Source organism: Ursus arctos, unplaced genomic scaffold (assembly GCF_023065955.2).
Source record: "Ursus arctos isolate Adak ecotype North America unplaced genomic scaffold, UrsArc2.0 scaffold_21, whole genome shotgun sequence".
NCBI classification, from domain to species: Eukaryota; Metazoa; Chordata; class Mammalia; order Carnivora; family Ursidae; genus Ursus; species Ursus arctos.
In genome coordinates, this window is record NW_026622886.1 from 30510609 (window position 1) to 30537902 (window position 27294).

The window sequence follows — 27294 nt, forward strand, 5'->3', positions numbered from 1 at the left end:
GCGAAATAATTCATAAAAATACATACTATTTGTTGTGTTTTTAAGAATTCTGTAAATGATATATTGTAACTATTTTGTGACTACTTTTTCATTATCCTTCTATTTTTTAAATCAACTTTATTGAACTATAATTTACATGAAATAAAATGCACTTATATGTATACATTTTTAAAAAGATTTTACTTATTTATTTTAGAGAGAGAGAGATAGACAGTGTGAGTGAAGGGAGGGGCTGAGGGAAAGAGAGAATCTCAATGAGATTCCATGCTGAGCATAGAGACCGATTCAGGGCTCAATCTCACAACCCTGAGATCATGACCTGAGCTTAAATACAGGGGGACCTGGGTGGCTCAGTCAGTTAAGTGGTCAATTCTTGGTTTTCGCTCAGATCATGATCTCGTGGGTTCTGAGATCAAGCCCCCGTAAGGCTCTGAACTCAGTGGGGAGTCTGCTTGAAGATTCTCTCCCTCTGTCCCTCCCTCCACTCATGTACTTGCATGGTCTCTCTCTTTCTCTCTCTGAAATAAATAAATAAATAAATCTTTAAAAAAAGAACATTATAGATACAAGTCTTTTTCAAGAAATAAATTTTAATTTCTCTTAGATAAATATCTAGGAGTGAAAATGCTGGGTAAAATGGTAATATGGTCTTATGTTTAACTTTGTAAGAAATTACCAAACCTTTTTCAAAAGTGGCTACCATTTATTTCCAGTTTCAACTGTTCTAAATCCTTGCTGAGATGACTTGATATGACCAGTCATTTTAATTTTAATCCTTCTACTGGTATGATGATCTCATTCTGATTTTAATTTGCATTTCCTTGATGACTAATGATGTTGAGCAACTTTTCATGTATTGGCCATTTGTGTGAGTGTGTGTGTGTTGGGGGCGGTGAGTGTATGTGTATTATTCTGTAAATATACATGTATTCTGTATACAAGTCTCTTGGGACATTCTCCTAGCCTGTGGTTTGACCTTTCGTTTTCTTAATAGTGTCTTTCGAAGAGCAGAAGGTTATAATTTTGATGAAGAACAATTTATTAATTTTTAATTATATTTCATTCTTTTGTATTCTAAGAAATCTTTGCCTATCCCAAGGTAATAAGGATTTTCTTAGTTTCTTTTCTATAAGCTTTATAGTTTTAATTATTATATTTAAGTATTATATTTCAATTTAATTTTTGTATTTGTTATGCGAGATAGAGATAAAAATTCATGTTTTTTCAAATAGACATCCAGTTGTTCCAACACTATTGGAAAGACACTCTTTTTCCCACTGAATTACCCTGTCACCTTTGTTGAAAAACAATTGACCAGATATGTATGGATTTATTTTTTGACTTTCTCTTTCTTCTTTTAATGAGAAACACTTTATAGTGTAAATCACTAAACTGTACTCTATTTAAAATTTGTTTTCACTATTCTAAGTCTTTGCATCATTTCTACATAACTGCAAAACCAGCTTATCAATTTCTAGAAAAGAAAAGCCTTATGGGATTAAGATTGATATTCCAGGGGCACCTGGGTGGTGCAGTCAGTTAGGCATATGAAACTTGGTTTTGGCTCAGGTCATGATCTCAGGGTTGTGAGACGGAGCCCTGTGTCATGCTCCACACTTAGCGTGGAGTCTGCTTGACATTCCCTCTCCCTCTCCCTCTCCCACTCGTCATGCTCTGTCTCTTTCTAAAATAAAAAAAAAAAATCTTAAAGAAAAAGATTGATATTCCATTGAATCTATAGATCAATATGAGGAGAACTGACATCTTAGTAATATTGAGTTTTTGAGTTCATGGACATGCATTTAAAAATTATTTGAATATTCTTTAATTCTTCTCATTAGTATATTTCTGGTATACATATCTGGTATATCAGAACTGGTATACATATTTTGTTAAATTTATTCTTTAACATGTTTATGGATGCTATTGTTAATGGTATTTTTAATTAAATTTCCAATTGTTAATTGATCATATATAGAAATAAAATTGATCTTTGTATCTTGATCTTATACCCTGTAACCTTTTTAAAGCTACTTATCATACTTAGCAGCTTTTTAAAAACTGATTTCTCAAGGATTTCCTCACACATATGTCTACTCACATAGACAGTTTTGTTTCTTCCTTTACAAACCTTATCTCTTTTCTTTTTTTATTTTAAGATTTTATTTATTTATTTGACAGAGAGAGAGACAGCCAGTGAGAGAGGGAACACAAGCAGGGGGAGTGAGAGAGGAAGAAGCAGGCTCCCAGCAGAGTAGGGATCCCGATGCGGGGCTCGATCCCAGTACCTTGGGATCACGCCCTGAGCCAAAGGCAGATCCTTAACAACTGAGCCACCCAGGTGCCCCCTTTTATTTCTTTTTCTTGCCTTAATGTAATGGCTAGCAACACTAGTACAATGTTGAATAGAAGTTGTGAGGGTAGGTATTTTGCCTTTTTCTTGATCTTGGGGTGAGGTCCTTCGATATTTCACTATTAAGTATGATATTAGCTCTAGTTTTTTTATAGTTGCCTTTAATCAGTTTTAGGAGGCACTTTCAGCACTTTGAATACCTCATTGCATTGTCTATTGGCTTATTTCTGAATAGAAGCCAGCATATTTTCTTACCTTTGAATCCCTGAATGGGTCTCTCATTTTCTTTGTTGCCTTTAAAATTTCTATCTTTATCATCTACTTTCAGTAACTTCATTATGATACGCAGCTCCCACTCTTGCTAAACATGGTCTCGGGCACAACAATTAAACTTTCATTATACTTATCTATAAAGTATGGGACTCCACAGATCTTAAAGGATTTTGTAAGGATTAGTTGGGATGATGTATATAAAAGTATTCTAAAAAGTTTATAATTTACTACAATAACTTGCCAATCCAAGAATACTTTCAGTGAAAATTAAAATAGAAGCATAGTATTGTTAACAGGTGAATAACGATTTTTGTTACCTCGTATTAAGTTACAGTTTAGTTTTCAAGTGACTGTATGGCAGACACTGATTCAGAATATCTAATTGAAATGTCCAAAATCAAAATTTTATTGACTTGTTTTCCAAATCACATTTTATGTTATTTGTACACATGTCACTCTATTCATTTTAGTCCAGAAAATTCCTTGACGATGCTCAAATCATTCATGAACAAAAACATCAGTTGTCTTATTTAGCAGAAGTCGATATAACTGCCATAATTTTCAAGAAGTGCATGTGAAACATACATGGGGTATGACATACAAATATGGTACTAATATCAAAAAGTATAATACAACCTAAAAATGAGATGCATTATCTTACTAATAAACATTACACACTGACCAGTCTGGGTAAAAGATTAACTTTGCAGAGTTCATTGTACTTTTAGGAAACACTTTCGTATGTGCAATCTAATCTATTCCTCCGAACATCTTCATGAGCTGGTAGGTGGATGACTCCTGCTTCCACATGAAAACTCTATGCAGAGTTATGAAGTCATGAAATTTAACATGAAATATTATTTGTCCTAAAAAGGCAATCTCTTTTGCCATGATTATGCTTTATAAAATTTATTTTTTCATATTTTCATTTCTCATCTCATTCAGTTGAGAATTTCAGATCCTTTTGTGTTCCAGGCTTCATCGAAAATTTCATGTGAGTTTTCTGGGAGTTGGCATGAAAATGGACTTGCCACAATAATGTCGTGGGTTTGGAGGATGCATACTTCGCTGAACTTAAATTCCATTTCTAAAATCTAAGGTTTGACCAGATGTGGAGAATGAATCGTCATCTTTTTTATGAAGAGGGCAAGGTTTAATTAGCCTTTTTCAAAAGACTTATTATACATTTCACCTATAAACTGCAAGAAGAAAATTATGCGTTTTAAAGCAGGATGAAAGTAGAGGTGATACCGCAGCTGCTCTCGTCTCTGGCAAACCATTCTGAGAGGCTCCAGTTTCATTTGGCTCAGATGAAACACATGTTGCTCATTTATTGTACATGTGCTTCAACGTATTTTGACAAATCTGATCTAAAAATGTTACAGATGTTCCTCATTATTCTAATTTGCACTTAGTAGCAATAGACACCTATAGAACATGTCTATACACCAGCTGTTTCACAATATAATTAAGAGAAAATGTAGCTATCGTTAATATATGTGAGTTTCAATTCAGTTTTAGGTATAGTTTTGTGATATAGCTAGTGAGCGATACACACTCAACAGGTGTTCTAATTTTTTTTTTCTGTGAATGAAGACAAAGCTTTTTTTTTTTTTAACAGGTTTCAAATAATTTCAGGTGGACATGAAATTATTCTGATCTTATGTCTTTTTAGAGATTTCTAGTCAATGTATGGCCAGAGATCAGGCAGTGGTATTATCACTTGAGTACTTACTGGAAGTGAAGAATCTCAGGTCCTACCCTAGACCTACAGAAACAGAGTCTGCATTTAACACAATCCCCAGGTGATGTGTATGCACATTAGAGTTTGACTAGCACTGTTTTAGAAGAGGTCTTATATTAAAACTTTGTTTTGTACAGACACATATGCATATACACATGAGTCAAACCTGGAACTCTACGCTGTACACATCTGTTTTATACAGGTATTTTAAAGAGTGGGCTGGCCTGGAGATTGAACTGTTTATTTTCTTATTATCTAATACATTAAAAAGTGACCTCATCAGTACTTTCCAAAGGCTCTCTATCTTCCATGAATGCAAAAAACCCATATTCCTAAGTACTGGTTCACCACACTTTTTCATTGACTGATACATGAAGGAAACTAAAGAGCTTCTACTCCAACTTAAATCTTTTAGAATTCTCATTTCTTACTGTTTTCTGTAACTTTCTATAGAATAAACTTGGTTGGAACAATAGTGGATTTTATTATAACTCTGCTTTGCCATGAAAAAACAAGACGCAGGACTGCTTATAAGATTAAAGAACTTAATTTCTTGGGTAATAAATTTGATTTTAAAATATCTTATACTGATGGTTACCTTGGGAAATGATTATATGTTAATTAAATATATTATACTCTAGTACTATATTGTACTTATATATAATTTACTGTATTATATTATTTAAGGTAATTATCAATTATATCTCAATATGTGATATAAAATAAAATTTATACTTATAAGGACCTCTGAAATCATGCTGCAAAGTAACTCAATTCCTTAAAATTTAATTTGATTGGCCATCACATTTCCTATATGTATATGCCAGCAGAAATAACCATAAGGTACAATTCTTATCATAGAAGAAATAGAATAATTGATACTATTTCATTTTATGATCCTTAATTTAAATCTATGACAAAATAATTTCATATAGTTCAAAACTTACTTAGTACGTTGTCATTAACAAAAAGGAGATTGAAATATGTTAAGAAAAAATCTCCAATTTGCTACAACCTGGTGAATACCCTTTTTGCAATTCCACCAAATACACTCCTCCACGATACAATGCGAGATGAGAAAGGACACTTTTACGTAATCTATTCAGAAATTTCTGTTGGCAGCACAGCAGCACATCATCAGTTTATGAGCTTGTCATACATCCTACATTTCTGCTGAAGAGACCTTTCAAACCTATTTCTATTAGGTTGAATAGATATCTAATAGACAAATACTCTGATACGTTTAACCATGTATTTAATTATACAGCAGTGGTACAACTTGTCCCGAAAAAGATACAAATGTAGACAGTACGAATATACTCTATAGCCCCCTATGAACAATTGCACTGTTTCATTTTTCTTTTTGTTTTTCAAACTAAAGCTCACAATGCAACTAAATAGCCCTAAGTGTCCCTGAAGAGCTACTCTGTGTTGTATAAAGGCTAAGTAATCCCGGCAGTGCCAAGGGGTTACTGTTCAGCTGTTGGAGATCATGAGATGACATCTCAGCTCTCATAAAACAGAGGATTCATAACACTGGGGTGTACATGGAAGTACAGATCATTATGACAGTCCTGGAAGTTATCCACAAGGAACGTTAACACCCTGGAGGCCAAAATAACACGACCGAATCAACATTGACAACTTTTGTTCAAGGTTCAATCCAATATGTGGGGAAAATTTACCTGGAAACATTCATGCTAATATCATGATAATTTTCTATTTGGCTCATTCCAAAAGTATGGAAGACTTCAAAAATCTCTGGGATATCTTAAACATTTTGAACACATATTTATTCTGTACAAAACAAAATGACTATTCTGAATTAGCTATTTCCTAGAACTATTCCTAAAATGTCCATCCACTTAGTAAGGCACAGTAACAGAAACATAGAGATTTCTTTAAGTTTGCACATTTCAATCCAGAAGAGTGAGGGGGAAATTTTGGCCCCTGGGATTTGAAAATATCTTCCAGTTGTAATCTTTGGTCTGGATATTTACATGGTGGTCTCTTCCCATTCAAGCTCAACATCACCTATAACATAAAGTAACATGTCACAAGAGAGAACTGAAATGACCAGTTCAAAAGATTTAAATGGTTCATGGCAAAAATAGAGTGCAGATACAGAGGCTAGTACCCTAACTTGGATTAGAGAGAAATAATAAAAATCTGTTATGTGCATTAACCAAGCTTCTAAAACATTTTCAACATGTGGTTACTTTTAAATTAAGGCTCCTGGTGCACTAGTAGATTGGTACATGTTGCCTCTGTTTACCTTCCATGGCATCCAAAGAGTCCATCTTTTGAAGTGCTGAATAGTTAACAAAACAGATGGGCTGATTACTTCCTTTACTTGATAGGAGATCCAGGATGCACTGGTATAAAAAGATATACTGCGCCTAGACACCAAAGAAAGTGGTTAAATAAATGGGTGGGGTGGATTTTTAAAAATTGTTTCAAAAAATTATCGATTTTTAAAAATTGTTTCAAAAAATTATCTTTCCTAAAAGGGGAGCTATACTGTTACAGTGAAGAGTAATGCTGAATTTAAAAATGTTAAAGAGCTAAGCTGGAAGCACAGAATTTACCATGTATGTAAATGATTTTGTACCATTTCAAACATCAGGTTTTCTAAATTCCACGGCTTCTTGTAGCTTCAAGTTGTTTTTTTTTTTTTAATTCTTATCATTAAACCTCATACTAATTTGTTCTTGCTTGCTGTGATTATAAAAAAGTGGCAAATTGGGTTATTTAAATCTGTTTATGAACTTCCTTTTTCCTGTTAGGTCTAAATGAGTAATTTTTCTTATAAATAATTTTCTTGTTAGAATGATTAGAATGGCTGTTGGAATGCAGATGATAAATTTGCTTTCATTATCTGTGAGTGAGCATATCTACACACCATCAGCACATTTAAAATATGTTTGACAATTCTGTTGATCACCTGACACTTGGCCTACTTTATGTCAAGTATCTGGTCTTTATTTGAAAGTACAAGGCAGCTGATCACTGAAATATTCAAACACCCGTGTCCTGGACAAGGACTCCTAACATTTCATCTGAATGTTTAGGCTAAATTCAGTACCATCCAGGTTCTTTAAGTGTTTTTCAATATAATTCAATAACCTGTTAGCATTTCTGAGTTTGGACTTTTCCAAAGGAACTCAAGGTTAAGTCATAGAAAATCACTCTCCTTTTTACACAGGAAACATAACTGTTGTTAAAGGAACATAACCAAATATTTATACTTTATATATTACATATAATATATGTATGTATATTAGCAATTTATTTAAATAGGATGTCCTCTAAAGTGACTATATATTCATACCTATTGCTACTGTATCTCAAAACCTTTTTGGAACTCCTCTACTGAAACTGGCTTCAGAAGCTGTTGATCATTATTATGAATATCTATTACGAATCTCTATTTCGAATCTATTACGAATATCTATTACGAATATGTATTTCTTTCTAAATTACAAAATGCTTCCACAAACATCTCCTCAACAGAATGTCAGTTCTGGGAGGGCAGAACTCTGTCACATTCACTGCTCTATTCCCATTACCTGTAATAGTGCCTGGCACGTAGTAGTTACATAACAAATGTTTGTTGACTCAGTATCATTTAATTCTCACAACTAGCCAACCTTTACCATTTAAGGAAGGATTTCATTTGGAGAACATTTAGAAGTCATTAGGGATTAAGTTTTGTCAGTGAGTGGATGATCGAGTTACATGATTCAATTTTGGGAAGAAATGGAATGTCGTTATACAGTAATGAAAACCCGTTGAAATTGCTAGTAAAGTACTTCTCAGGGTAATTCTAAAAATATGTTTTCTAAATACATGTCACACAATGAATAACATTATTGGCAGAAATATATGGACCCAATACAATTTCTTTAAAAACAACAATCACTTGAATTGATGAGTGTTGGTAGATTTTACAAAAATCACATTTGAATTTGAAGTCACATTTGATATGTGAAGCTTCAGACTGTCCTGATCTCATTTTCTCCACTGGAAAGAATGATGGGTGTAAACTCTGCCAGCAGGCCAGGCTGAGCTTCACAGGGCAGGACTATATTTTCCAAAATCCCTCTGTCATGGTGTGTTATTGCCAAAGAGGTAGGGAAGAGCTCAAGTCCAGTTTCTGCCTTAGATAATCACGGTACCTTAAGAATGAAACTTGTCTGATGTTTAGCTTCCTCATCTGGGGGATCATAACACCTATGTTGTGATGTTTAAAGGCCTTACTATATGTAAAGTTCCTGGCAAAAAACTAGGCAGCCCAAGTATATTAGTTTTTTTTTTCTTCTACCCTAAGACGTCACATCAGTATATCTTTAGGAAAACCAGAGCAGGAAAGGGACTCATCCCAGTTTAACCCTTATTTGAGAGACTGATAGCCGTTCAGGATATTACCTCACTGAGGACTATTCTCTCAGAAAGTTCTTGAGGCTGCTATGAACTATTTTTTGGTAGACAGTGAAAGAGCTCAAAGCTTTTTCCTGGGTCTGGGCCATGGCCCCAGAGCGGCCTTTGAGTGGTAATATATTCTGAGGTTCCCACCTCCCAGCCCTGCCCACGGCTACTGTAGTATGTGCTGAGACAGCGTTCTTCATCGAAACTGCAATCACTCCCAAGTGCAACAGAGGAAAATAAGAAACCACTCTTGTGCAAGGCAATACTGGTTTGTAAGGGCCGTAGCCAAGGACTGTGGTCGTTTTCCTTTTTATCATCCAACAGAAAAGATGGTAACGAGCAAAACTTCTGGGAAGGAAGTCAGGTGAGAGACAGCTTCAGCACCAGCTTTTCAGCAAGGAGGGAACCCAGCAGAGTTCTGTCAGATGTGTACTGCACGCTGGGCATTGACTGGGCGGTTGGTGCTTTAGATACTTTCTCTTATTTAATACCGACAATAAGCATGTGAGAAGTACAACAAGGCTATTTTACAAAAGAGAAATCACTCAAACAAGTCACAGAGCCAGCAATTAATTCAGCAGCTGAGCTGGAATCGAAACTCAATTCTCTGACTTCAAAATTCACGCTCTTTCCATTCCCTTACCCAACTGTAACATATTCTTCGGGCTGGTTAAACGAGCATAATGTACAAAGTTTAGAGCATATATTGTGTACGAAATTGTGTGAAATTATTAACAAGCATTCTTGAACACACTCTTCAAAAAGTTCAGTTCCACTTATAGAGCGTAGCAAAAATATTTTCAACTTTTATTACCCGAAGAGTGACTCTAGTTTCTAGAAGGAAGCAAGATCCCGATCTGTCCCACCCTCTGTCCTATCCAAAAGAGCCAACCAGTCTTGATCAATGTCAAGAACACTGAGCACCTGTGCATATGTGTAATCTAGGGATATGGGAGGAAAACGTTAGCTTTCTGTTTATTCTTATTGTTAACAAAAATAAGAAAGCATTTGGGTTTTAATAATGGTTAATATTTGGATTGATATTGGAACCCTTATAATTGAGAACAAGTTACCTAATTCGTGGGCCCAATGCAAAATGACAATGAGAGTTTCCTCCTTCAAAAGGTATTAAAGATTTTCAAGACAGTGACAGCAAACACTAAATCAAGTGCAGTGCCCTTTTGAGCACAGGTCGCACACCCAGGAAGTCAACCCTGGTCACAAGTTAGGTTCCATTTCTGATGGGAAGAGTGATACTTCACTCAAATGTTCCCCTTAAGCATATAGGGAAAAGCATATGGACTACATTACCTAGTTTTACTTAACCATCACAAAATTGCAGTGGTTTAAAAAGATTCCTACAAAGATACTATGGATTGAAGGTAATATTTATCATGTAAGTCCAAATGAATGACAAGGAAATGGCAGGGCTGATGTTCTTTGTGCTTCTAGAATAAACTTATAGCTATTCTATGAGGTAAAAACAATAACAGTGTAATGAAATCTGACAAAAAGCTAGATTGCTTTCTAAAAAATTATAAGTAATTTAGAATATATATTAAAAATCATTTGAAACAATTATCTTGTGCTAAGTATCATTATCGTATTGACAATATGAATATCATTATCTTAATGATAGTCACAATTAGCAAGATTTCAAAATATTGCTCATTTGATCTTTGTCTCATGTTTTTTGATTTCCCACCTTGCATATATACATTTTATAATTTATGTACTTGTTCCGAACACATTTAAAAAGTAAATCAAGATTTATTGGAGTTGAATGCTCAAACGTTCTTCCTGAAAGGGGTGGGCAGTCCACAAAGTTTAGAGCAGCAGCCTCCTAAGAATATTAACGTTCCCTACATGCATTGTAGGTTCTGGGGTCAAAAGAGGTTCAAGGATTTCACAATCAGGTAATTCTGGGAAATGTTACTCACAGGGGCACTGAATTTATAATTGTCAATGTATAGTCGCATAGAGGCTTTAAGAAATTCTAAGATCAGCTTAACTTCTTTTCAAACTTATTTAGCAAAGAACCTTGTTTCTCACACCTTTAACAATTGTGATGCTGTATGTGTTTTCTAGTAGGTATTGTGGAAAATACTATTACAGCAGGTCTATATATTTACTGTGAGAAAACTTCCATTTGAAGAGTATAGAAATATCAATCCAAATATACAGAGAGAAACATCTTACATATTGTAGTTAGACAGACTTGGGCTTGAATTTTGGTTCTGAAACATTAATTGTATAATCTTGAAATATCACTTAAATTCTTTGAATGGAACATCTGCTTCCCTATTTGTGAAGCAAAGCCAATAATACCTCATCTCTTGATTAGTTTTATTGACACTGCTTTACAAATAAAGATTAAATAAGATAATACATGTAAAGGATTATTATAGAAGATGGAACCCACTAGACACTCAATGTAAGATTTTAGTCTCATTATCATTATGTGATTTTTTTAATGAAGAAAAATCTATATATTTTATAAATGTTTTGCCTTTAAACCAAAACAACAAAACAAAAAACTCCCAGGGAGTTAGTTAAGATGCTATGACAATTGTTATTAGTACTAATATACAGTAGGGATAAATATGGACAAGTGAAATACATAGAACCGCATAAGAGTCAATATTTTAAGCTTTTTCCAAATATAACATTTAGCATGTTTATCATATTGATTTGATTCACTTCCTAAGCTTTCCAAATTTGCCAAATATAAAGACATCAATTTTTGAATTACTTTCTATATGCCGATCAGTTATAAACAAGCTAGGATGAGCAGTCAGTGCTGGTGCTGAGGGGTGACTGTGCCACATGGAATGCCCCTCTCCAACCCTGTCCCCTCTAGGAGGTTTACAATGTAGAAAAACAGAGTGTCTGCTCTGCAAGTAATGTTTGAAGTCCACGCCCAACCAGACTGTTGCCACTCAGATCTTCCCTTGTGGGAAGTCCAGAGCTGACACTGCACAGGGTGCTAGATACCTTACCAGGTTCTGTACCATGCACATCCTTTCACTTCTCAGTTCCGCTACTAATCCATATATATCCACAAAATCATGGTCATTTACGTGTTGTGTTAAGTGGTCCAGAGCAATAAAAACTCCAGTTCTTCCAACTCCAGCACTGCAGGAAGAGTAAAATTACATGAACATATTCAGCCAAAGGTTGTTCACGTGGATAGTGATGAAGAAAGGGAACTATGGTAGGAATAAATTCCAAGCAGGTCCTTTTCTTATTTGGAGGAATTTTTTTTGGAGTGTCTTCAGATTTGTATTGTTACCGAGACTGTCTAGATAGATCAAGATGATTAACATTAGTACTCTAGCAAATGTTTGAGGTTTTGTTTTGTTTTGTTTTTTAGCAGTTGAACTTTTCCTCTTCTTTCATAATATTATAAGGGGTGTAGCTGGAGAAGTATAGAGAAGAGTTTTAAAAAATTGTTGAAAATTCTTGGGATGCCTGGGTGGCGTAGTCAGTTAAGTGTCTGTCTTTGGCTCAGGTCATGATCCCAGGGTCCTGGCTTCCTGATCAGCGGGGAGTCTGCTTCTCCTTCTCCCTCTGCCCCTCCCCCCAGCTTGTGCTCTCTCTCTCTCTCTCTCTCACTTGCTCACTCTCTCTCAAATAAATAAATACATACATAAATAAAATCTTTTAAAAAATTGTTGAGAATTTTTAACACCAGAACCTTTGCATTGAACATATTTTTGGTTACCAATAGAAATGCTAAACATTAAAAACATCCACTGTTTAGCCCTATAGCATTTCCCCTGCATCTTAACGGCAATCTCTCATATGTTCTCTTCACTTTCTTTTCTTAGATTTTTTTTTTACTTCCTATAGATAATAAAATTGAAAAGCTATTTCCTTTCAAGAAATTAGTTTAATACCCAGAGATAGGTATGTGCTCCATAGAAACTGTGAATTGATAAACGTGACAAGATTTATGCAGAAATTCCCATTAGAAGGACAAGAATCTTGGTATTTGAATGGTTAACATAGGAAGTAAATATAAAAAGAACAACAAAAGACATTTCGAAAGTCACCTAGTCTTATAAATGTTACTTTGAACAACATGAAAGTGCTGTTTTTGTTGGTAAGAAATAGTTGAATCTTAGCAATATCCCATGGTTCAACCATGTAAGAAAGAATGAGCATTACAACATAAATTCGATTATGGCAACACATATGCTGAACAGTGTAATCTGTCATGACATCATTCAATATACCCTGAGTGTCAGACCCTGTCCTAGGCATCTGGGGTACAGCTGTGAACAACAATACAGAGTCCCTGAACTTATGGAGCTTACTCTCTAGAGGACAGAGGACAGTGCACAGCTCAGCAAATACACATAGAAAGTGCCCGGCAGTAGTAAGTGCTATGAAGAAAGATAAATCAGGTTAAGGAGAAGGTGTCTCCGATTATGTAATATTTGAAAAGAAACTTGCATAAGGGAGCACACAGTGTGGGTATTTGGGGGGGAAGCACTGCAGCCCGATGGAGTGGGGGGAGAAGAGATATGAGTGGTGCATGTTCTGTGCTTTTGAGGAAGAGCCAGGAGCCCAGGGTGGGGAGAGTGCAGTGGAGAGGTGAGAGGGGTGAGGCATCAGAGTGTCTGCTGCAGGGCTGCAGGTGGAACATGAGAGGAAGAGTCAAGGATGGCTCCAGGGTTTTGGTGCCACACACAATGGATCTGCCATTTACCAAGATGGGGGATGAGAAGGAGGAGTGAGTTTGGAGATTGTATCAAGCATTCTGTTTTAGACACATCAGATTTTCAGAGTTTTGTGGTCATTCAGGTTGTCACATTGAATTGGCAGTTAAACGTATGTCTGAATTGAGGTGAGAAGTTGGAGTTAGAGGTAAAAATTTAGTAGACGGTTTTAAATGATACTAAAAGAATTATTAATATGAGCAAACCTTTTTTCTGAACTCTCTTATCCATTTCAATTACAAAGGAGATTCTTTCTCTCTCTTTTTTATTACTGATTGAAGTATACTTGACACACACTGTGACATTAGTTTCAGGTGGACAACACAGTGATCTGACATTATGCTGTTTACTACAGTGTAGCTACTATCTGCTCTCTACTCTTTTCGAGGCTACAAGGATAATATTAGGTACTTTTCTAACAGACTTTAGTGTCCGTGGCAGTGTATGTGCAAGATACGGAGAAGCTGAAGGAAGCTACTGTGCATTAAATGTTTTGATCATCAGTGATCCAGCTTAAAAGCAATCATCGACTTTGGAAGCAAACTGTTACTCTATTTACATTCTATACTCTTCTATTGAAAATGTTAAGTGTAGGAATGGGAAATGGAATTAGGAGGGTAAAAATGACACTTTTACTTTTTGCTCTATATGCTTTTTAAATCTAAGCATTATTTCGATATTTTATAATGAGCAAGGATTTATGTATTACCCTTGTAATTTTTAAAAAATCCACAAGAGTCCTGGAAAATATATAATTGTTTAAATTACATAGTGAGTTTTTTCCTCTAAATAAGAGTAAAAAACTTGGATGGATTGATATTTTCTTACACCTTTAACCACATTAATTGTAGTATATACCTGTTAGAAAATTATCAATCAATTAACTATTGGAATTTTTATAATTAATAATTTATTATTAATGTGAGTTAGATACTGTTATTTAAATTTTTATTGCAGTAAAGGAAACAACATAAAACTGACCATTTTAAGCATTTTTAAGTACACAACTCAGCTGGTGTTAAGCACATTCAAGGTGTTGTACAATCACCACCATCCATTTCCAGAACTTTTTCATCATCCCAACAGACGTTCTCATTGAACAACTAATTAAACAATGTACCCATTAAACAATAACCTGTTAAACAATGTACCCTTCTCTGTCTCCCTTGAGTCCCTGGTGACCACAATTCTACTTTCTGTCTCTATGAATTTACCCATTCTAGATATCTCATGTAAACAAAATCATAAAATAGTGTATTATTACCTACTTTTTCTCTAATTTACAAACCAATTGTTGAAGAGACTCAAGTTGAGACTTATTTAGATTTATTACCTTACAAAACAATCAAATCCATATGTCCAGAAAAACTCTGAATTCTAAACAACCTTGAGTTTTATTTCTTAGAGTGTTAAATACCAATGAAAACAAAGTGGAGAAAAACTTCAATTTATTGTTATGTTCTCTTATCCATGTTCAAAGAGCTAGTCAAAAGAAGATGTGTGCAGCTAAAGTTCGTAAAAAATTGTTGTCATACTTGGGTTGGTCACTTAATTTGATCTTTATTTTAAAGTCCATTTTCTTTTATTCTTTACAACTCAAATCTAAAAATTTGCTTTATGAAAAAAATTTAAATTATGGTAGTAGACTAATGCCAATTGAAATAATAAAGGAACAGATGTTTACTTGTAAAATTCTTAAAATCCTACACACACACATTAATGAGGGGCTACAGTTAAAAAAAAAAAAAATTAAAGACTTTCCTTTGAGAGGCAAAATCCAGTCAAGAGTTCAGGAAGATTCCCTTACCAGTAAGATACTTTCCCTTGCTTTTAGATACCTTCCCTACTCACTTTATTTTTGCCATTTAACCTTTCATAAAGCTAAAATTTGACCCATTATAACTAGTAAAACATCCCAAAACCGGAAATTGGAATGAAGCTATATTAACATTCCGCCAGAAAATAATCAACAGTATCATGATAATAAAAAGACCACATTGACTTTAAAGACCATTTCTAGCGTTTCATATAAGGTTCTGAAAGTCTCTTCCTTACCTGCAGTGAACAATCATGGGTGTGGTGTCATGCGCTCTGCTTGCTCGAACCAATTTTACAAAGTGAACTAGAGGAGCACTGTTTTCTGGGACCCCATGCTCAGGCCAAGCGGTAAAGTTGCATTGTCGAACGGTCATACAATCTCCATGCTAGGTAACACGACAGATTAAAGAAGCATGTTACAATTATTAAAGCACCATAATTAAGGTTTTAAGGCAGCTATGTCTTACCTTTTGAAAGTGATCTTTTAAAAATGACTATTTACCAAACAGAAGAAACTAGGTTTTTCATGATTTCCTGCAAGATAGATCCTCTATTATTGCTACAATAAAGCAAATTGCCTTCCAGTATGAATGGAAACAATAAAAAAGCTTGCAATGATGATAATATAGAGTGTTTATATTCAGATGTAGTGTAACATTTGGTAGCACAAGAATAGCAGATTTTAAAATAATTTTGATCCAAAATTAAACAAACACATTCACCTATTATTCAAAACACAGGTATTGAGTGTCTGCTAATGTCAGAAAGTGTAAAGATCCTTGTGTCATTTTCTGTGTGTACAGGCATCGATACAAACTGATAAAAAGGGATCCCATACTGTATCTTCTGTATCGGTTCTGGATTAAATAGAAAATCAAATCATTAAGATGAAGAAAGAGACGACTGATTAGGGAAAGTCCTGTTTTAAGTCAAATATTACAGTTTCTTCACCAAAGAAAAACCTAATGATCTACTTATTTCCTTCTTTTTTCCCCTTGTCTACCTAAGAATTTGGTGCTCATTGGTTAATATAAACTTTAACCCTGAGATTTGGAATTAAACACAGTGACATAGATATTGAGGTCAGTTACCAATTAAAAACTTCTGTTTAGAAAATACCAGGAAAGTACTGTTGAATATAGAGGTACTGTTGCAAGGGACCGTTCTAGAAATTAATTTTCCTTTTAGACATTTAGAGCATTCATATTTACTATTGCGTTCCCCTCCCTTGCCTTTTTTTTACCCTTTCAATTTTCAGATCCCTGATGGTCCAATCTATTTGAACATCTTCCATTAGCTTCGTAATCACTATATCTCCAAAGACGGTAACCGGTTTGTTGTCCTCTGGCCAATACTGATGGCATCTGATCTGTATTCAGGCAAAATCAGCAGTCGTAAGAACCATTGTTATATTGATCTATATATCACAGTTATTGCTACTAAGTTAAAACTGCCTTATAGATGTCCAAGTTATTGATGACTCACAGTATTAGCTGAAATTGTCACACATATATGAAGACAATTGTAAACTAACATCTTGTGAAAAAATTTTCAAACAACTTACCCGCCCTTTTTCAAAACACTGTGTTAGCATCACTAATGTTTTTGCTCTGGTTTCCCACACCATTCTCCAAAAATCCCCAACTGTTCCTGGTAATGGACCTTGAGTGGCAATAAATTCATTTGGACATAAATAGCCCTAAAAGGATATAATTACAACATTAAATCAACATTTATATTACAGTATTTTTTAGTTTTTGAGCAATAGATAAAAATAAACTAGTTATAAAATATATAATAGAATGAGGAATTCACCCACAATCTCACTTCCAGAATGATGTACTGTTAATATTTTGGTTGATTTCTTTCAGTATTAAAATATCTACATTCCTCTATTGAAATAATATTTATGAGTTTCTACTGTGTGCCAGGCACTGTCCTAGGAATTGGGGATTCATCACTGACAAAGACACTAAAATTCCCATTCTTATTTATTTTCTTTTCTTTATATTTATATAAATAAATATATTTATTTTTATATTTTATATTTATATAAATAAATATATTGATATTTATTTTATATTCTTTATTATATATTAGGGGAGACAGACATTAAGTCCATTAATAAGTCTCTTAAAAAAGCAAATTAACATATAACTTTTAAAAGTGGTAAGTGCTATGAGAGAGGGTTTTAGAAAATAGGATGTTCAGAAAAGACTCACTGGTGATATCTTAGGAAAGACTTGAAGAAGTAAGGGAGTAAGCTCTGCAGGATTTAGGGGAACGTGTTCCTGGTAGAAAGTCAAGTGTGAGAACATTAAAGGAAAAATGTGTATAGAATTTTCTATGAACACCAAATGGCTAGAGTGGAGTAAACGAGGAGGGGACAGTTATAGAAGATGACATAAGAAAGAACAGAAGAGGGAAGATAAGGGTGCTTTGGGTCCTAGCAGGTAATGAAAATATTTTGGTTTTTACTGGGGATGATCTAGAAAGCTGTTGAAAGGTTTTGAACATATAGAGTGTATGGTTTAACAGTTTTACTCCTGATTTCTGTTAGAAGACCAGCCTATAGGGGTTAAAACGTGAAAGGAGGAGAATAGCTAGAAGGTTTTTGCAATGATCCAACCAAAGGTAGTTTGGGTGGTAACTGTGGGGATGGTGAGAAGTGACAGGATCTGGATATATTTGAAGACAGAGTCGATAGAATTTGTTGATGGACTGGATATTGGGTATAAGAATCAGTAAAAATTTCAAAGGAAGATTGGGAAGACTTTGGGGTATTCAGGTTTGAAGGGAAAATTAGGAATTCATTATGGACCTATTAAACTTAAAATCTTTGTTGGATATTGAAGTGGGAATATCATGAAGGCAATTGAGTGTATGAGTTTCGAATTCAGGAAGAAATCCAAACTGGAGACATAAATTTGAAAGTAATCATCACACAGATCTCAGTTAAAACACAAGAACGGAAAATTATCAAGGAAATGAATTTGGAAAGAAACTATAAATTCAAGGATTGGGCTCTAGATAATTCAAGTGTTTGGTCGTGGAAGAGAAAACAGAAAACTAATGACACTGAGACGAAAGAGTCACAGCTGTAGATGGAAAATTGAGAGAATGAGGTCCTGGATGCCAAGTGAAGAAAGTGTTTCAAGGATGAGGGCAATTAACAGGAATCAATTTATAAAATGTTTCTCCTGGTCATCTGCATTTCCCTTTCTCAGGGACTAAATGTCCTTTGGTACTATAATATTCTATCAATGTGGGAACAATTCTGATGTTTCTGATGTTATTACAGCTCATTGGCATCATGGCCTTTAATCTTTAATTTCTAATTATGGTAAAAATCTCTCAGGTTAAAGTAATTTCAGGCATCTCAAGTAGAGATAATTGTGAGGGCTTGGTGCCATTCTCTTGTCCCTTACATAACGTTTTTATTGTTAATTCTCTTGAAAACCTTTCTAGACTCATTTGTAAAGTTAGTGCCTGTTTACAGGGATGCAGTATCTCTTTCCCTCCCTACCTCTCTCCCACAGTCCATCCATCATCAAAATGTTCCAACTCCCTGTGACTCCTACCGACGGGAGCACAATTCACAAGGACAGCCAAGGGCAAAGAGATAAAGATACATTAATCTACTGACAGACCCTGACCTGAAATCTCCCAATTTTAAAGAATATCCCTCAGATGTACCTAAAGTACATCACTTCTCCCTTTTCCTTTCCCCAGACTTTAGCCCTTTTGCTTTTCCATCTGAAGACTAGTTATTTTGTTTTCTGCCCTACCTCCCTTTATAGTTCTCCTCTCTTTTTCCTGTAGACCTGGAGATACAGAAATCCAGAACCCATTTGTAGATGGCCTCTGTCTTTTGCTCTTGGAACAAGTGTTCATGAACTTTCAGCTGGAGGTGCCACGGAACAAAACTGGGGGGATGGGGGGAGAATTGATGCATCAGATATTTCATGAATTTGGGGATGGCGAAGTGAGGGCCACTAGGGTATCATGGCTTTTCTATTCCCATCTGTTCCTGGCATTCCAAGCAAAGGAGATTTACCTAAAAGCTAAGAGCAACAATATACTTCCACTCCAATTCTGAAATCTGCCTTACCGTACAGTGCTTTCCATCTGGGCCTACTTACCATGCAGCTCAGTAACGATAATGCATATCATTACATATGGTTCATAGTGACTTTGTTGTAAGATTTATTATATTACAACATCATTTGATTATAGCAGGACATATATATTCAGAATTCTTAGTTTATTGCTCACCCTGCATTATCATCTTATGGCTGTTTCCTGACAACCTAAAATATTTAGAGTGGGCACTAGGTGTTCATGAATATTCCTTTGTTTATGTAAATCTATGTGGTTTAGTTACACCTACTAAAACTGTCAGTTTCCTTTTTAATCATAGTCATACCCTATACTGTGACCCTATATCTGGTTGAACATTAGAGAATATGAATTATTCTTTTGTACGTAGTTATTAGTGAATAAAAATGGCACAAATCAGTAGATCACTTATATAACCATTTGCCCTTGCCCCGTTCTATAGTATCACAAAACATATGCTCATTAGCACATTGATGAAATTAAATGCATATATGCATCATTCTGTAAATCAAAGTAAAACTTCGACATCCTGTAGAGTTTAGGCTGCAATGATAATCAGTAAGCAAAAGATTTCACCGAAATCTTTAGAGAGGAATTACATTTTCAAGGGACTCAAACATTTGATAAGTGACTAAAATATGTCATCACAATAGAAAATACGTGTGGTTTTTCAAAATGGATTTAAAGTTCTTTCATAAAAATAGGCTGGAATTCAAAGGATGCTTTAACTTCTCCAAACCCTCCCTCATTTCCCCTATTAAAAAGTCTGAAATTCTCCCTTTACATATTTCTTTCACAATAAGGCCCACATATAATTACAATTTTGGAGTCATTATCAACCAATATAGAATTTAGAAAGAAATTTTCCCACTTAACAGTGGTTTCAAGGGAATGGGACACAGGACAAATTATGTTAATGGGGAAAGGATGGAACATCATAGAAGCAGAGTCTCAGTGGGACCAAAGGGCAGGCCTGGGAGTGATGACCTATGAATAAGAAAAGAATACAAGACTGTGGACACTAGAGGAAACCCTCAAGTGTCTGTAGGGTCACCATGATAAGGATGGCTAACTTTGCTATATGTTAGAATTGAAGCCAGTGGGTGAAAATATAAGGGAGCATATCTTGTTTTTAAGAAAACAACTGTATATTGGAGTTGTTCAGAGATAGAATCATCTGCCTTAGGAGGAAGTAGGTGAATCAATGCCAAGAGAGGCTAACATCTAATTATCAGGATTTTTTCAGAAACAGTTCCAAGGTGAATGGTTGAATTTAATAACTGCAAGGGCAAGGGCAATTCCATGTGTCAACCCCAGTGCAGGTCTTGGGTGCATTTCAGGTTTCTAGGTACCTGTGATAGTGATGAGCATTGAGAGGGTAAGAGAGCCACGCAGAAGGAGAGGGAGAGAGAGATCCCTAAAACACTTTGGTTTCATTCAATTTTTAATCCAATGCAGCATGTATTTATCTATGATGCACCAGACAGTACATTAGCATGTCACAATCTATCCTGTGTTGGTTCATTTATGTTTTTTGAGCAGCTACAATGGAGTGCACATTCTACAGGTAATTGAGGATCAGAGAACATCATAGTCTCCTTGAAGGACTGAAAATCTAGATGGCAAGGAGAGCATACAATTTTTATGTTGTGTGGACTTAACTGCCTATTTGGCTAACTTTTTCTTTGTAAGAGAGATTGACAGACGTCGTCCTTGTGTACAAAAAATGTATATAGTGGAAAGGCCTGGGGATATGTGGCTTGAAGTTATATATCTGTCACTTCTTAGTGAAATGATTGTTGGTAAATTGCAATCTCTATTAGGAGCCCCCATTTTCCCATCTATAAAATGGGAGTACTTAGTGTTGTAAGGAATTGGCACATAAAATCCGTAGTTTATAATAAATTTCTTATTTAAAATAGTTGGAAGAGTAATATAATTGAAGTATTGAAGTATTTATGTTTTATAAGAACAGAAAGCATATATAAGAATATAAAACATAAAAAAATAGCAACTTACAGAAACATAGCTGGCATTAATATAATCCGATCCTGGAATACTAGCATCAGCTATCAGCTTCACTCTGTTATTGTTATCTAGAGGACAATATAAGACAGTAATGCTAATTCATTATTTAAATTGCCACTACTTGATTGTACTATGAAAGTAATACAAAGAAATTCAAGATGTAACACCAAACATTACAGATGGTCATAAAATTAAAGTAGAAGTTCCCTCTTATCCCATATTTCCACTACCCAGAGATAATGACTATTAATATGTTCTTGTAAATATTTCTAGAATCTTCTATACAATTTCATAAAAATTAACCACAAATGGAGTGATATACTTTCTTTTCTGCATTTTTTTTTCATTTACCTATATCTTTCCATATAATCATAAACAAAAATCCCTTGCTCATTAAACAGCCACATAGTACTTCATTGTCTGAATATAACATACTACTTTATATCTTATGATGATTTAAATTAACTTCATTTTGTTATTGCAAAATGATAAAGAAATATAACTAAACTTTTTGCATATATGTTGTAGTGTATTGGAAGAATACATTACCAGCAATAAAATTCCAAAATCCTGTCATGCATTTCAAATTTTGAAAGATATTGCCAAATTGTTCTCTAATTATATCAATTCATCCTCTGAACAAAAGTGTTTGAAAAGTGTTTGAACAATTCTGTTTCCTCTTAGTTTCACTACCACAAGATTTTGTTAAACATTTTAGTTCATGATATTTTGATAGATACAAATTGATGTCTCATAATACTTATTTTTATTTCCTTAAATATGAAAGCAATTCAACTGAGCTTCTTTGCTTGTGTATTGGCCATTTTAAATAACTTCTTCATTAATGGCCTTTTCATATTATACTTTTTTTCTATTTTTTAAAAAATTTTATTTATTTGTCAGAGAGAGAGCATGCATGCACACAAGCAGGGGCAGCGGCAGGCAGAGGGAGAAGCAGGCAGAGGGCAGGCTCCCCACTGAGCTGGGAGCCCGATGCGGGACTCGATCCCAGGATGCTGGGATCATGACCTGAGCCAAAGGCAGATGCTTAACCACTGAGCCACCCATGTCCCTATTTTTCTATTTCTAAAAAATATTTTATACAAAAAATATATCATGTTACATATTCAATACATATTACATGCACTGAAATTTTCTTACCATTTTTTGACCCTGTCCATCAACGTAGCTAGCTATCTTGCCATACATAAAATGTACATTTTTTAATAATCAAAATTTGAATTATTTTTCCTCATGGCATCATGATGGCTTCTTGGGTCATTCATACAAAGGTGTCTGTCACACCAATATTTTTATTTTTATAAATCCTCCATTCATATCTTTTTCTAGAACTTTAATGGTTTTTCTGCTTTTGTTTTAACTATTTCAATCTTTGATCATTGGGATTTACTATTATTTTCAATGGAACTAGGTAAAATCTAGCTTGTATTGTTTGTTTCTTTGTTGCCATTTGGAACAATGAACAGTCCCAGTTAGTTAACATTCCATTGTTCCCATCTTACTCAAAATACCACTCTTATTATACACTAGATTTCTCTATGCATTTCTAGGCCTATTTCTGGACTATTTATTCTTTTCTAGTAACTTATCTGCCCATTCTTTCTTTAATACCAAACTTTTAATTATTATTCTTAGAATATTTTAAGATCTGGTATAACTAGATGCCCCCTAACCATTATTTTTCTTCAAGAAAGGGGTTCAAATTATTTTTTTCCTGAGGCTTTTTACCAAAGTTGGTATTATGATTGGTATTTCAATTGGAATGTCCAGGGCTAATTTTAGCTAGGCATGGAAATGATATAAAATACCTATTACTACATAATTATTTTGAAGGTTTTTTTTTTTTTTTTTTTTTTTTTAATCTCATTGGGAAGGCACATGGTAGTGGAGGAAAATGGGTAAATGGGTTTGGGTTTGAATTCCAGATGATCTATCTACCATATGAATGGCCTTGGGTGAATTTCTTAACTTCTCTGCTCCTTCATTACCTTACCTATAATATATGGTTGTAACAGTTATTTCGTAGAATCCTCTTGAGGAAAACTTACATGAAAACTTATGGAACTTATAAAGCTGAATAGGACTTGATAAAACTTAAGCACATGTTACTTGTTAAACAACTTTGCTGTATTGTTAGTGATTCAAATAACCTGCCTAATGTGCTTAGAGATGGGGAATGTTTAATCAAATTTATGCAAATGATCTATGTCCCAAAGACTTTGAATTTGGTATGATCTAACTGTTTTAATGACATTGTGGCTAGTCCTGTAACTTAGGAAGGGAAGCCATCAGGTTTCTGTTCATACGATATGCCTGCTTATAACTATCTGAGTCAACAGCAAGCTAAACTTTTCTTCGTGGTGTTGGAACATTTCTGAAGGTCATAGTGTCCTGTCAGAGATTTGGAAATCTCTTCTGCAAGCATTTGCTGCTAATTCTAGTATCTTAAAGCCCTGTAAACTAATATCTTCTAAAATGCACTGTGATATTTGAAATCCTACTTCCTACATTACTCAGGGGAAACAATGCACTTCACTAAGCTGTCTCAAGCTACAATTCAGAGTCTATTAAAATGAATTCATTCTTTATGGGAGAAAAAAACCTTTCTTCAGCTTAATGGCTTCTCTGCAAGCACAGTGGGAGAATATATTTAGTTTAAACATCTCATTTGCTTGTACTGTATGTGTGTGTGGCCGGGGTGTACTTGCTCACAGAGGTGGCTGTGAGTTTATAGCTCACTTTCTCACTCAGGTTAGGGAAGTGGGCTTGCTATGTCCAGACTAGAGACCCTAAGGGCCTGTTATTATATCTTATTCACCCAGAAAGTTAACAGCTTTTAAAAGTAAGCAATCTATTGATTACTAACAATCATAAGAATTAACATTGAGAGCTTTCCATGTTCCAGTACTGTGCAGAGAGATTTACATAATTATTTCATCTAATCCTCATAATAACCTTATAAGGTGGGAACCACTGAATAATATGTCCAGTCACTAAGGCAGTGAGTAGGTACACAGGATTGTAACCCAGGAAGTTTGATCAGAGCCCACACATTCTTAGCATTTTTCCTATATGGCAGGCAGTACATATTAGTTGAATTAATAAATTATTCTAATCGCATTCTCAAAAAATAGAGAAATCTACCTAACAAAATTATTTCTTATAGGACCTCCAACTCTCTAAATGTATAGTTAAGAAAAATGTTTCCCCTACAAATCCATTAAAGGATATTGAACGTAGATATAACACATTATTTGAAAAATTACCCAAGTTTTCTGTACTAGAATCAAGAAGAAAGCAGAAAACAATTGGATATCATCCATTTGACTCTAGCAAAGGTGAAAAATGCATGAAATGCCAATTATAATATCCCAAACATCCTTGATTTATAACATAATTCCCTCATCAGCAATTATTTTTTTTCTTAGCCTCAGATTTGAAGAAACTGTGCAGACTTTTCAGCTCTTCTTGTTGTTTTAAGGTTATTTATTTTCATTGACCACTCTTATTCTCTTCCTATCCTATAAGTAATAAGCTATATGGTCTGACTTTTCTTATAGCCATGTTGTGAATCTGGATAATAATGCACTGGGATCTTAATAAAAAACGATTGAAATTTCACAGTTAAAAAATATCTTGCTGGGACACCTGGGTGGCTCAGTCATTTGGGCGTCTGATCTTGATTTTGGCTCAGGTCATGGTTTCAGGGTCGTGAGATTGAACCCCATGTCAGGCTCTGTGAAGGGGCAGAGGCTGGTGTTCTGCTTGAGATTCTCTCCCTCCTTCTCCCCCTACCCCTCTTTCTTCTCTCTCTCTCTCTCTCTTAAAATCTTTAAAAAAAATCTTGCTAACGTCTCAAATTTTTACATATTTTTAATTAGATACTCTTTGGTCTTTGGACCAAATATATACTGATATATTATAAATTACTTCAGCCAAATATATGATTATAAATAAACATTAAATATTTCATAGTACCTGCCTTTTTTTTTTAAAGATTTTTTGTTTATTTATTTTTGAGAGAGAGAGAGGGAGCGCGCGCGTGAGTGCATGAGCGGGAGGAGGGGCAGAGGGAGAAGCACACTTCCTTAAACAGGGAGCCTGATGTGGGACTTGATCCCAGGACCCTGAGATCATGACCTGAGTGGAAGGCAGATGCTTAACTAGCTGAGCCACCCAGATGCCTGGGAACTATCTTTCAATCAGATTACAGTGTTTATTTTTACAGAAGAGCATTGAATAAGCATGAGGCAGATAGTACTGAAGAAATTTAGGTAGAGACAAATATAACCATGTAAACATTTCCATATCTCTTAAATTTATGATGCATCCAACACAGGTTAACTCTTTGAAAAGGAAAACAAAAGACCTACTGAGAAACTTCATGCCATAGAAACTCAGAGACTCAATACTAACATTCCTTACTTCCTACAATAGTGTCTGATTTGTCAACTTGCTCCTGAAGTCATTTACTTGTGATTTGCTTTGTTCCAGAAGGGATTTTGGTGATTAAAGCTATTTGCATTTTCATCCTATCCTAATTCTTGGGAATTAGCAGATTCCGCTAGATTACTACTTCCTATATCACATTTCCCTAAATTTGTTTATTTCATGCCTCAGTTATCCTTGAGTTCTAGAATATCAGAATTTGGTTTATGTCCTCCCAGCCACATCTTTTATGGTTTTACACTCTGTGATTCTATCCTTCTTCAAATCTGTGTCTTTCTAGACAGAAGAGTTCAATTCGTAAGTAAGGAATTTTCCCAATATAGTTTTGAAAAGGCATAGAACATAGAAAAACGTATATTTATTAAAAGTACTCTAAAATTAGGACTATTTTAAAATTCTAGATTTTGAAACAATATTAACAGTATTTCAGAATATCACAAATAGCACTTCTTTATCTCATAAAGAGTATTAGATCAGAATACAGATAGGAGGCACATCTGCTCAAAAAATGTAATAGCAAACATACAGCTATTATTAACAGACGAAGGTTCTATATTTCCTTTCACATCACTACTAATTCTTAAAGCGATAGTATACTTTCTTTTCTTATTGATTGGAAAATGAATTTTTTTTTACCGTGGTGAGGCACCACCCTGCCCTTTTGTAAAACCAATCCTGGTAACCACACATTTACTTTGATCTTCAATGAATATTTTGCAATGCATTTTTTATATTCCATAAGAAAGCACTGCCCTGCTTTTAAGGGAAACGAATGCACAAAGTTACATGTTTCTCTTTTCATTTGAGAACTAGATCTGTAGGAAGATGTTAGAGAGGTTCATTACTTGGGTTAAATTACAAAGCTGAGAAACTATTAGGTCTACAGTTTCTTGCACCTGCATAAGTAAACCTTGTATGAGCAAGCTAAAAATCATGTACATTAACTTTAATAAATATTAACAAAGCAAAAGAGATACAATTTGAAAATTACTGCTAATATATTATTGTGATTCAATTAATATGTAATATAATAGATTTAAGAAATATGCATTTGGTGCTCATTTTTAAACATTTTGCAGATAGAAACCAGAGGCAGTAAGGGCACATACATGGTTTTATGTTTGGAAAGCGGTTTTTTGCTCGGTTCCAAGGCAGATCGGCATCAGTTGAAGAAAGATCCTGAAGAAATTTTGGTAGTTCCTGTGGAGTGAAGTCATTGCAAAGTTTAGATTTATTTCAGAGGTAAACAAGAAATTCTACTTAGGAAAAAACTATTCTTTGTTCTAAACCCTTTTACTTTTAAATTGAAAACACCTCTCCTAACTGCAGAAACAAGG

General features: G+C 34.6%; 1 protein-coding gene across 1 annotated transcript in view; it reads right to left on the reverse strand.

Moving 5' to 3' along the window:
• Positions 1–3023: 3023 nt before the first annotated feature.
• Positions 3024–27294, reverse strand: part of PTPRQ (protein tyrosine phosphatase receptor type Q) — a 257068-nt gene continuing 232797 nt past the window's right edge. Inside the window, exons 55-62 of the mRNA XM_057316413.1 lie at positions 27067–27157; positions 21479–21555; positions 16905–17039; positions 16584–16709; positions 15578–15726; positions 11798–11933; positions 6646–6769; positions 3024–6404 (exon numbers count right to left, since the gene is read on the reverse strand). Of these exons, the coding sequence (XP_057172396.1) occupies positions 6367–6404; positions 6646–6769; positions 11798–11933; positions 15578–15726; positions 16584–16709; positions 16905–17039; positions 21479–21555; positions 27067–27157 (876 nt within the window). The 3' untranslated portion in view covers positions 3024–6366. The remainder of the gene's footprint in view (positions 6405–6645; positions 6770–11797; positions 11934–15577; positions 15727–16583; positions 16710–16904; positions 17040–21478; positions 21556–27066; positions 27158–27294) is intronic.